Below are 12,943 nucleotides of genomic sequence, written 5' to 3'. Positions count from 1 at the left end.
GTGTCTACAATGAGAATAATTCTAATGCTGATGAACACGTGATCCATACTTCCATGGGAATAGTGCCTCAGCCCTTACTAATATTGCTATCTAGCCTCATCTCATTTAGGTTTCCTACAAGGACAAACTAAAGGTTCTTCTTTTATTAGGCAGTTATATTGCCCATAACATGTACTGATCGGTGACAGAGCAAGTCATTAGGCACTTGTTTACCATCATGTTACAATATTATTATTTTTTTTTTCCTTTTCAGCCAATTGTTCATTTCCCCTCTACCATACAGTTTACATTATAAGTGCCAGCACATCCCCTCATGTAAATGACAAACGGTAATTCTTATGTCATTATAGCAGATGTGATCAACGTCAAACGTGTGAACACTCGTTTGTAATTGGATCGTTGGACGTGTTTACACTGATAATCAAGATCAAACATTAGTATGAAAATGATTGTTCTGACTATTATAACCCAGAACCCAGTGTAAACAGTCCTTTAGAGATCTTACTATAGAATGGGAATAACATTATTGGCTCGTCTAAATGGACTATTAGTCTAATTAAGGCTACGTTCACATTTGCGGTCAGCGCCGCAGCGTCGGGCGCCGCAGCGGCGCCGCATGCGTCATGCGCCCCTATACTTAACATGGGGGCGCATGGACATGCGTTGTGCTGCGTTTTGCGCCGCATGGCCGCAAGCGTTGGACGCAAGAAACGCTTCAAGTTGCATTTTTTTTGCGTCCAACTTGCGGGCAAAAACGACGCATGCGGCGCAAAACGCAGCGTTTTAGCGTGCGTTTTGCCGCGTTTTTGTTTGCGTTGTGCGTTGCGGCGCACAACGCAAATGTGAACGTAGCCTAAGAGACAACCACTAAGCTAAAATGATACCTTGAGTGGTTGGCATAAAGATGCCCTCAAATGTAAGTCTATCATTCAGAGTAGGAAGAGTTTCAAGATCTTTCCTAGTTTGAGAAATCTCTTTATTAGAAGGACCTTTGAGAGGATGATCAGCTTCTGGGACTCACAGCAATCAGCTTGAATCAGTGTTCGAATCCAGCAATAAGTGTTCAGTTTATCTGTAGCGCCTAGAATAATGTGATTCACATTAGAATTGGAGGCCTATTTGTTATAAGTTATGCAACTGATGGGTCTTCCAGAAAAGTGATTCTCTAATAATGTGCCCGTGCCGCTATATCTATTCAATACATCAATGTAAAAGTACAGTATATTTTAGGGGGAAACTTTACGACAGTGTATTGGGATATATTTCGCATGGCTTGAGCATAAAGCGCAGGGATATTAACCAGAAAATCCTTCTGTTTTATATCATAGATCATAGAATCACTATACCCTTGTTTAATTATCACACCGTTGGACTGCTTTTGGGAAGGCGCAAAACTTCATTCTGGAAAGGCATATCTACCGTAAGCAATTCATTTTATTCTTTACAGTTTTGTAGATAGCTGAAATGTGTTTCATTTACTTGCAGATTTCCTCTAAACAGGTTGATGTTTCTAGGGTGTAGATCTAATGTGCATGGACTTTTCCTTTTATTGCTCCCTCCTTGGGAACGTTTTGTAGCATTTGCTTGTAAAGCCTGAAGTATTAGGAGGCATAAGCAATCGGGTCTCTTTTTTTTATTATTTCATTTGTTTAATGAAACAAGAAAAGCTGCATTTTAATTCTCACCTTAGTTTTTTATAGTTGAACAGCTTTTATATTTCATAGTCTGCATGCAACAAAGAGTTAATTGTTTTGTGCATTTGGCATATGTTGGCATCTTTGAGTAATTATGCAAGAGTTCGTGTCTGAGTAATTGTTCATGTCCTGGTTTGCTTGTCTCTGAAAATAAGCAATTTGCAATGGCCGTCCCCTAACCTACAATGTGCAGCTTTGGATGTAGGACGCGAAGCATTTTCACTTTTCTAGTTGGGAGACTTGAAATAATGACTTAAGCCTGGATGGGCAAATACAGTTTGGCATAGACAACAAAATGAGGCAGCCTGAAGGGCTTTGTAATTTGCCTGGCTAAGGCTGAAAAGTGCCAGTTCTGGTGTAGCAGCAGTAGCCACTGCAATGGGAGACCTTGCCAAGTCATCAGGCTCACTTAAAAGATATTTTCTGCTCTTGCCTTCTTTTTGCTTTTACTACTGTCTCGCTGATATAAATTTGTCATCATTAGTTATATGCTTTGCCTCCCACTCTGCCGTCTCATTTTCATTCTTTCCGAGCAGCTACACTACAGCACAGATTGTATGTTGAATTTTTGGCTCACACTGGTTTCTCTCCAGAGGTAAACCCACTTTACAATGGACAAACTTTGACCCCATGGGCTTGCTACAGGAATTGAAGAGAGACAATTTCCAAGTAGACATCTGGGAGGAAATGCTAAAAAAGGCTGAGGTCGGTCACGCGTATATGGACCGCCCCTGCCTCAACCCAATTGATTCGAATTGTCCGCCTACAGCACCTAATAAAAATTCAACCAAAGTGAGTTAAGACATAGGGTAATGTTCTTCAAGCTGTTCTCTAAAAAGAAAAACACTTTGCATACTTTGTTGTTAATAGTATAAAATTAATTGCTACATATTTTATAATTGTTTTAAAGGAAATTAATATTGGAATAGCTTGAATACAAATGTATAAAATTGCTCGTAGTTCTCATCATTGTATGGCTCACCTGAATTATCTTGGTCTCATAATGTATTTCAGCCTCTGGATATTGCCCTTGTGATGAATGGAGGATGCTATGGTCTTTCAAGGAAGTATATGCATTGGCAAGAGGAACTCATCATTGGTGGCACAGTGAAAAATACTAGTGGAAAGCTGACTAGGTAGGTGATTATGCATTATGCTAGATAGTATACAGAGTATATTAATCTTTTATTGTAATCAAGGATGCTCTGTCTGCATATCATATACATAGCCAAATACCTGGCATTTTTTGTTGTGTAGGTTGTTTCCTTCGTTTTCGAGAATCTACAAAATGTGGGAAAATGGTATAAAATAACAAAAGATGCTATATTATGTGTTAAACTGCCCACTGCTACAGCAACATTTCTCCGGTGGTCCCTGTTGATTTTAGTTTACTTGGCTGCAACAATGATGACTGCTACCATGACCACTGCAACCAATCATTGGCCAGCCTTGTGCCGTACATGTGTACATGCATACAGATTCTCTTAGAGTCTTGGAAAACTACTTTATTGCTAAAATAAACATGATAAATGTCAATTCTTGTAGATATGCAAATTGCCTCTTCTGAGAATAAGAGGACTTAAACTCTATAGCGCCACCTGTTGGAAGTAGCGATCCTACAAGTCACAATCAACCCTTTAACGAGTCGTGCAATATGACTTAGGATAAAAGCCAAATCAGTATCTCAATTCGCAGACACGGTGTTTCGGGCTGTTGGCCCTCGTCAGTGCGAAGCATGAACTGATTTGGCTAGGTGAGAGGCTCTGGACTGGGGTCTAAGGGGTAACGTTTCTCCTTATGGAGAGTGACATACCAACTCTGCAGAAAATAAGAACCTACATCCACGTTAAGATGGATTTTAAGAGGAATTTTAGGAACCAATTTGATTTTTTTTGTGACTAGGTAATGTGACTGTTGTTAGCGTCTCTAGAGAATAAAACAAAAAGTTAGACACATATTTTTTGGGCTATATCCACCACTGCTCTTCGCTTACGTACTCTTGGTGTACCAGCATACAAGCTTGAGTATCACATTGACTAGATACTAAGGTATGTTACTAAAATAACACCCATGCGTATACATCTGGAACATACAGTTGTGCTCAAAGTTTACATACCCCTGCAGAATTTTTGCTTTCTTGGCCTTTTTTCAGAGAATATGAACCATAACACCCAAAACTTTTTCTCCAATCATGGTTAGTGGTTGGGTGAAGCCATTTATTGTCAAATTACTGTGTTTTCTCTTTTTAAATCATAATGACAACCCAAAACATCCAAATGACTTTGATCAAAAGTTCACACACACCCTGGTGATTTTGGCCTGATAACATGCACAGAAGTTGGCACAAATGGGTTTGAATGGCTACTAGTGATGAGCAAGTATGCTCGTTACTCGAGTTTCTCTGAGCATGCTCAGGTGGTCTCCGAGTATTTCGGCGTGCTCGGAGATTTAGTTTATGTCGATGCAGCTGCATGATTTGCGTCTGCTAGACAGCTTGAATACATGTGGGGATTGCCACATCTTTCATCTAGCCACCAACGTTTCTGGATTGTGAGTCATAGGTAAAGCAAAAGAATTGTCAACGAATCTACGGGAAAATGCAGTTGAACTGTATATAATAGGAAAGGGATACAAAAAGATATCCAAGGAATTGATAATGCCAGTCAGCAACTTTCAAACTGTGATTGACAAATGGAAAATCGGGCTCTGTAAAGACAAAACCACGGTCAGGTAGACCAACAAAAATGATGTCCACAACTGCCAGGAAAATTGTTAGGGATGCAAAGAAAAACCCACAGATAACATCAGCTGAAATACAGGGCTCTCTGAAACCTAGCTTTGTGGGTATTGCAAGATGCACAATAAGCAGGCACTTGAAGGAAAATGAAAAAAAAAATCCTATATAGAAAAGAGATACCAAATAATATATAATAAATAACTAATAGTAAATATTACCAATAAGTATATACCCAAAAAAATATTTACTAAATAAATGAATCAATCAATTAAATCATATTATTTTATTAACATAGAAGGCAATATGACACAATACATAAATTAAAAAGCAATATTTTATTAAAAATGTTGAAATTAAAAACAATTGAATGAATTCTGTATGTGGGGGGCGGGGCATGTCAGGATAATTGGTAAAAAAAAAATATATATATATATATATATATATATATATATATATATATATATATATAAAGAAAAAATATTTTTAAAATAATAAAGTAACATATATAATATCGTAAAGAATGTAGTAATTATTACAATTAATAAAAAAATATAATGAATATCACATGACTGGAATGAAAAAATGAAAAGAAATAGAAAAAGCAATTGACAGTAAAATCCACTTAATATTTCATATTAAAATAAAATGCAAATAACAATAGTGCAATAAAGATATATATTAGCAGCCAAATACATTCAGTATTCCATAAAAAAAAACAAAATCCAATTTTTAAAGTGCAATAGTAAATATAACCAAAGGGAAAGGGCAAAAAAATACTGTGCAATATATTTATATATATATATATATATATATATATATATATATATATATATATATATATATATATATATATATATATATATATATATATATATATATATATATATATACAGGTCCTTCTCAAAAAATTAGCATATAGTGTTAAATTTCATTATTTACCATAATGTAATGATTACAATTAAACTTTCATATATTATAGATTCATTATCCACCAACTGAAATTTGTCAGGTCTTTTATTGTTTTAATACTGATGATTTTGGCATACAACTCCTGATAACCAAAAAAACCTGTCTCAATAAATTAGCATATTTCACCCGTCCAATCAAATAAAAGTGTTTTTTAATAACAAACAAAAAAACCATCAAATAATAATGTTCAGTTATGCACTCAATACTTGGTCGGGAATCCTTTGGCAGAAATGACTGCTTCAATGCGGCGTGGCATGGAGGCAATCAGCCTGTGACACTGCTGAGATGTTATGGAGGCCCAGGATGCTTCAATAGCAGCCTTAAGCTCATCCAGAGTGTTGGGTCTTGCGTCTCTCAACTTTCTCTTCACAATATCCCACAGATTCTCTATGGGGTTCAGGTCAGGAGAGTTGGCAGGCCAATTGAGCACAGTAATACCATGGTCAGTAAACCATTTAACAGTGGTTTTGGCACTGTGAGCAGGTGCCAGGTCGTGCTGAAAAATGAAATCTTCATCTCCATAAAGCATTTCAGCCGATGGAAGCATGAAGTGCTCCAAAATCTCCTGATAGCTAGCTGCATTGACCCTGCCCTTGATGAAACACAGTGGACCAACACCAGCAGCTGACATGGCACCCCACACCATCACTGACTGTGGGTACTTGACACTGGACTTCAGGCATTTTGGCATTTCCTTCTCCCCAGTCTTCCTCCAGACTCTGGCACCTTGATTTCTGAATGACATGCAAAATTTGCTTTCATCAGAAAAAAGTACTTGGGACCACTTAGCAACAGTCCAGTGCTGCTTCTCTGTAGCCCAGGTCAGGCGCTTCTGCCGCTGTTTATGGTTCAAAAGTGGCTTTACCTGGGGAATGCGGCACCTGTAGCCCATTTCCTGCACACGCCTGTGCACGGTGGCTCTGGATGTTTCCACACCAGACTCAGTCCACTGCTTCCTCAGGTTCCCCAAGGTCTGGAATCGGTCCTTCTCCACAATCTTCCTCAGGGTCTGGTCACCTCTTCTCGTTGTACAGCGTTTTCTGCCACATTGTTTCCTTCCAACAGACTTACCATTGAGGTGCCTTGATACAGCACTCTGGGAACAGCCTATTTGTTGAGAAATTTCTTTCTGGGTCTTACCCTCTTGCTTGAGGGTGTCAATGATGGCCTTCTTGACATCTGTCAGGTCGCTAGTCTTACCCATGATGGGGGTTTTGAGTAATGAACCAGGCAGGGAGTTTTTAAAAGCCTCAGGTATCTTTTGCATGTGTTTAGAGTTAATTAGTTGATTCAGAAGATTAGGGTAATAGGTCGTTTAGAGAACCTTTTCTTGATATGCTAATTTATTGAGACAGGTTTTTTTGGTTATCAGGAGTTGTATGCCAAAATCATCAGTATTAAAACAATAAAAGACCTGACAAATTTCAGTTGGTGGATAATGAATCTATAATATATGAAAGTTTAATTGTAATCATTACATTATGGTAAATAATGAAATTTAACACTATATGCTAATTTTTTGAGAAGGACCTGTATATATATATATATATACAGTGCCTACAAGTAGTATTCAACCCCCTGCAGATTTAGCAGGTTTACACATTTGGAATTAACTTGGCATTGTGACATTTGGACTGTAGATCAGCCTGGAAGTGTGAAATGCACTGCAGCAAAAAAGAATGTTATTTCTTTGTTTATTTTTTTTTTAAATTGGGAAAAGTCTTTTCAGAGGGTCATTTATTATTCAACCCCTCAACCCACCAGAATTCTGTTTGGTTCCCCTAAAGTATTAAGAAGTAGTTCAGGCACAAAGAACAATGAGCTTCACATGTTTGGATTAATTATCTCTTTTTCCAGCCTTTTCTGACTATTTAAGACCCTCCCAAAACTTGTGAACAGCACTCAAACATGGTCAACATGGGAAAGACAAAGGAGCATTCCAAGGCCATCAGAGACAAGATCGTGGAGGGTCACAAGGCTGGCAAGGGGTACAAAACCCTTTCCAAGGAGTTGGGCCTACCTGTCTCCACTGTTGGGAGCATCATCCGGAAGTGGAAGGCTTATGGAACTACTGTTAGCCTTCCACGGCCTGGACAGCCTTTGAAAGTTTCCTCCCGTGCCGAGGCCAGGCTTGTCCGAAGAGTCAAAGCTAACCCAAGGACAACAAGGAAGGAGCTCTGGGAAGATCTCATGGCAGTGGGGACATTGGTTTCAGTCAATACCATAAGTAACGTACTCCACCGCAATGGTCTCCGTTCCAGACGAGCCCGTAAGGTACCTTTACTTTCAAAGCGTCATGTCAAGGCTCGACTACAGTTTGCTCATGATCACTTGGAGGACTCTGAGACTGACTGATTCAAGGTTCTCTGGTCTGATGAGACCAAGATCGAGATCTTTGGTGCCAACCACACACGTGACGTTTGGAGACTGGTTGGCACTGCATACGACCCCAAGAATACCATCCCTACAGTCAAGCATGGTGGTGGCAGCATCATGCTGTGGGGCTGTTTCTCAGCCAAGGGGCCTGGCCATCTGGTCCGCATCCATGGGAAGATGGATAGCACAGCCTACCTGGAGATTTTGGCCAAGAACCTCCGCTCCTCCATCAAGGATCTTAAGATGGGTCGTCATTTCATCTTCCAACAAGACAACGACCCAAAGCACATAGCCAAGAAAACCAAGGCCTGGTTCAAGAGGCAAAAAATCAAGGTGTTGCAGTGGCCTAGTCAGTCTCCTGACCTTAACCCAATTGAAAACTTGTGGAAGGAGCTCAAGATTAAAGTCCACATGAGACACCCAAAGAACCTAGATAACTTGGAGAAGATCTGCATGGAGGAGTGGGCCAAGATAACTCCAGAGACCTGTGCCGGCCTGATCAGGTCTTATAAAAGACGATTATTAGCTGTAATTGCAAACAAAGGTTATTCCACAAAATATTAAACCTAGGGGTTGAATAATAATTGACCCACACTTTTATGTTTAAAATTTATAAAAATTTAACTGAGCAACAAAACTTTTTGGTTTGTAAGATTTATGCATCTGTTAATAAATCCTGCTCTTGTTTGAAGTTTGAAGGCTCTAACTTATTTGCATCTTATTAAACCTGCTAAATCTGCAGGGGGTTTTCAGGGGGTTGAATACTACTTTTAGGCACTGTATACATATATATATATATATATATATATATATATATATATATATATATATATATATAATAAAATAATATGATATAATAAAGTCAATGGCAATAAAGGTATATATTAGTAGCCAAATACATTCAATATTGAACATTCAACATGTTTTTATATGGAATATTGAATGTATTTGGCTACTAATATATACTGTACCTTTATTGCACTATTGCCATTGCACTTTATTATATCATATTATTTTGCACAGCAATATATATATATATATTTTTGCACATATATATTTTTTGCACAGTATATTTTGCACGGTATTATTTGCCCTTTCCCTTCGGTTATATTTACTATTGCACTTTCAAAATTGGATTTTGGTTTTTATATGGAATACTGAATGTATTTGGCTGCTAATATATATCTTTATTGCACTATTGTTATTTGCATTTTATTTTAATATGAAATATTAGGTGGATTTTACTGTCAATTGCTTTTTCTATTTCTTTTCACTTTTTCATTCCAGTCATGTGATATTCATTATATTATTTTATGAATTTTAATAATTACTACATTCTTTACGATATTATATATATTACTTTATTATTTTAAAAATATTTTTTCTTTATATATATTTTTCATATATATATATACTGTATATATATTTTTTTACCAATTATTCTGACGTGCCCCGCCCCCCACATACAGAATTCATTCAATTGTTTTTAATTTCAACATTTTTAATAAAATATTGCTTTGTAATGTATGTATTGTGTCATATCGCCTTCTATGATAATAAAATAATGATTTAATTGATTGATTCTTTTATTTAGTAAATATTTTTGGGGGTATATACTTGAAGGAAAATGGGCTGCTTGGTCGAGTCACCAGAAGTAAGCCATTACTGCGCAAATGCCACAAAATATCTGGCCTACAATACGCAAAACAGCACAGAGACAAGCCTCAAACCTTCTGGAACAAGGTAATTTGGAGTGATGTGACCAATATTGAACTTTTTGGCCACAACCATAAACGTTACATTTGGAGGGAGGTCAACAAGGCCTATGATGAAAGGAACACCATTCCTACTGTAAAGCACGGAGGTGGATCGCTGATGTTTTGGGGATGTGTGAGCTACATAGGCACAGGAAACTTGGTCAAAGTTGAAGGAAAGATGAATGCAGCACGTTATCAGCAAATACTGGAGGCAAATCAGCCCGGAAGCTGCGTATGGAATATACATGGACGTTCCAACATGACAACGATCCAAAACACAAGGCCAAGTCCACTTGTCATTGGCTACAGCAGAACAAAGTGAAGGTTCTGGAATGGTCATCTCAGTCTCCTGACGTCAATATCATTGAGCCACTATGGGGAGATCTCAAGCGCGCAGTTCATGCTAGACAGCCCAGGAATTTACAGGAACTGGAGGCTTTTTGCCAAGAAGAGTTGTCAACTTTACCATCTGAGAAAATAAAGAACCTCATCCACAACTACCACAAAAGACTTCAAACTGTCATTGATGTTAAAGGGGACAATACATGGTATTAAGAAATGGGGTATGTAAACTTTTGATCAGGGTCATTTGGATGTTTTGGATTGTCATTATGATTTAAAAAGAGAAAACACATTAGTTTGACAATAAATGGCTTCACCCAACCACTAACCATGAGTGGAGAAAAAGTTTTGGTGTCATATTCTCTGAAAATGGCCAAGAAAGGAAAAATTCTGCCAGGGTATGTAAACTTTTGAGCAAAACTGTATATAGCCTGTCCTCTGGGGCATAAAGTAAGCTATATTGGGCACGATTATTCCATGGTAAGATTGATCATCTCAGTTCTTGGCTTGCAATGTCAATTCTAATTCATTCCAAAGGTGTTCGTTGGGGTTGAGGTTAGGGCTTTCTATGTACCAGTGAAGTTCTTCCAAACGCAACCGTCCATGTCTTTATGGAACTTGCTTTGACTACTGTGGAACAGTGAAGCTGGAACAGAAAAGAGCCTTCCCCAAACTGTTCCAACAAAGATGGAAGCAAATAATTGTCCAAAGTTTTTGCTATGCTGAAGAATTACGGTAACTTTCCCCTAACTGGACTTAAGGGACTTAAGCCACCCCATGAAAGACAACCCAACAACATTATCCCTCCTCCCCCAATGTTCATTGTTGGAACAATGCAATGTCAGATGGGTAGATTCTCCTGGTGTTCACCAAACTCAGACTATTCAATCAAGCTGCAATACATGTTCCTACTGCTCCAGTGGCAGCACTGCATTCTACACTTGTCATTCTGCTTAGTAATGTAAGTCTTGCATTTAGCTGCTCAGCCATGGAAACCCATATTGTGAAGTTCCCAGTTTTTTCTCTGATGACAAAGTGTTCGTGACTTTTAAACACTATACCCCTCAGCACTTGATAACCCTTCTCTAAATGTAAGTTTACGTGGTCTGCCACTTTGTGGCTGAGTTGCTGTGGTTCCTAAACACTTCCACATTTCAACAATACTAACTTTGAACTCAATGATTACGAGGTGTGCACTAATACTTTTGTCTATATAGTGTGTGTATCAGCTCCTGACGCTCTTTGGAAATTTGTTTTTTTTTCTAGTACTTGCACCACATTGTAACTAAGTGCATGTGTAAGGCGGCTTTCATATAAATGCAATTAACTGAATGCAGCATGATTACATAGTAAAGAGGGGAAAGACTTGCACACGTCTGTTTAAACAATAATCACCATTTGTGTACTTCCTAGATTCCTGTAGAGTGTCAAGAGTTTAGTCTGGTAGAGCTCTCAAGTCAAGCCAAATTTTTAGTGATTGCAGACAGGGTTTCTACACATGGCATTGAAACAAGAAATGTTGTTTTCTAATATGTGATATTGACCTTTTGACTTTTACTTAACAAAGGGAAACTTAATGACTCAAGGCTCCATGGTGTATAATTTTATATTTCTGTAAAATGCACGCACTTTAGAAAAAAGGAATGCAACAGTGTCTGCAAAGTTTACTGGACTTGCTAATAAAATATTTCCATGCATTTCTATGTTACAGTGCCAAAGCGTTACAGACTATGATTCAGTTAATGACTCCTAAGCAGATGTATGAGCATTTCAAGGGGTATATCGATGTTTCAAAGATCAATTGGAACGAAGAGAAAGCAGCGGCCATTCTGGAAGCCTGGCAGCGGGTTTATGTTCAGGTATGACTGAGTATATTGTGCAAGAATGAGTTGCCAGCATATTGCAAAGTTAACATTTTATATTCAGAATAAACCTATTGGAATTTATGTACAAAAAATGTCACCTATATGCAAATGTATAAGCCTTTAACTTGTGATTAAGATCACTTATGGCATTATGTTGGCACAACAGCATATAGAAAGAGTCAGATTTGTATTGTCAATGACTGGAAGTTTCTTTCTTTTCTATAAGCATTTTGTATTTTTCTTCCTACCAATCAGTATGTTAAGGTGTTGCTTCTTGAGTGATATTTCTCCCATGTATACGCTGTTTTTACATGCAGTTTCCTATTAAAACACCACTGGAGACATTACCCAGAACATTAGCCTGCATTCACACAGCCATAACGTGGCCTCATGAGGGAGCCATATATTTAGATGCAAAAGCAGGATTGTATCCGTCATGTGTAATAAGGAAATCATTTCCCAAACCATTTCATTCTAAACCTGTTTTTGGCTCCTAATATACGGCTCCCTCATGGAGACATGTTATGGCTGCGCAAATAAACCCTTACACACCATTCAGTCTGTAGGTCAGGTCCTTTTCAAACTTTAATGTAGCTACAAATGAGCCCGTGTCCTACCAGTAGCTGGCACTGGGTGAGAAATATTGGAAATATCTGGCCCTAAGCTATACAGAGTGAAAATGGCTAATATCTACTCATTATGTTAGAACAATTTGCAATGGCAAAGAGTTTTCTTTCCCTAGAGTTGCAGCAACTTTCCAGGGTGATACTTCCTAATATTGGATGCAGGCTAGGGAGAAGAGAGAGAACTGAAATAAAAAGCAAGTGTGACTTGTAAGGAAAGGTGTCTGGAACACATTAGTGAGCCAGAGAATCTGTTCACAGCTGCGGTCCCATTGGTGAGGTCATGTGACATTTTTTTGGCCTTTGTTTCCCAAGCATTGACCTTTGCCGGGTTGCATGTGACCTCTGTGAGTCAGCCAAACAATTAAACTAAGGCTCCTCTTCAAGGCAACATCTAGAAGACCACTGCAGAGTGATATATAGGAAATGAGTGATGGCTCTGCAGCGGTCTACCATCCCGCTTCCCTGGAAAGATACAATATTCATTTTATTGTCTTTCAATGAATGAAATCAAATTAGGACTGACTGGTGGGATCAGGCACCAGATGAATTTACTTACTTGTAAGTGCTTGTTGAAATT

General features: G+C 38.2%; 1 protein-coding gene across 3 annotated transcripts in view; it reads left to right on the top strand.

The window, feature by feature from the left end:
* The window catches only part of PTCH1 (patched 1), a 131,116-nt gene that overhangs the window by 70,160 nt on the left and 48,013 nt on the right, over positions 1-12,943 (top strand). For all 3 annotated transcript variants that reach the window (XR_013224428.1, XM_077299620.1, XM_077299615.1), the window contains exons 5-8: positions 1,329-1,420; positions 2,288-2,486; positions 2,709-2,830; positions 11,587-11,734. Coding sequence is in view for 2 of the 3 variants with exons in the window: in XM_077299620.1 (XP_077155735.1) it covers positions 1,329-1,420; positions 2,288-2,486; positions 2,709-2,830; positions 11,587-11,734 (561 nt within the window). In the remaining variant the exon portion in view is untranslated. The remainder of the gene's footprint in view (positions 1-1,328; positions 1,421-2,287; positions 2,487-2,708; positions 2,831-11,586; positions 11,735-12,943) is intronic.

The sequence above is a fragment of the Ranitomeya variabilis genome, chromosome 1, assembly GCF_051348905.1.
Source record: "Ranitomeya variabilis isolate aRanVar5 chromosome 1, aRanVar5.hap1, whole genome shotgun sequence".
NCBI lineage: Eukaryota > Metazoa > Chordata > Amphibia > Anura > Dendrobatidae > Ranitomeya > Ranitomeya variabilis.
The sequence above is the reverse complement of the archived record's forward strand: the minus strand, read 5'-3'. Positions and strand labels throughout refer to the sequence as shown.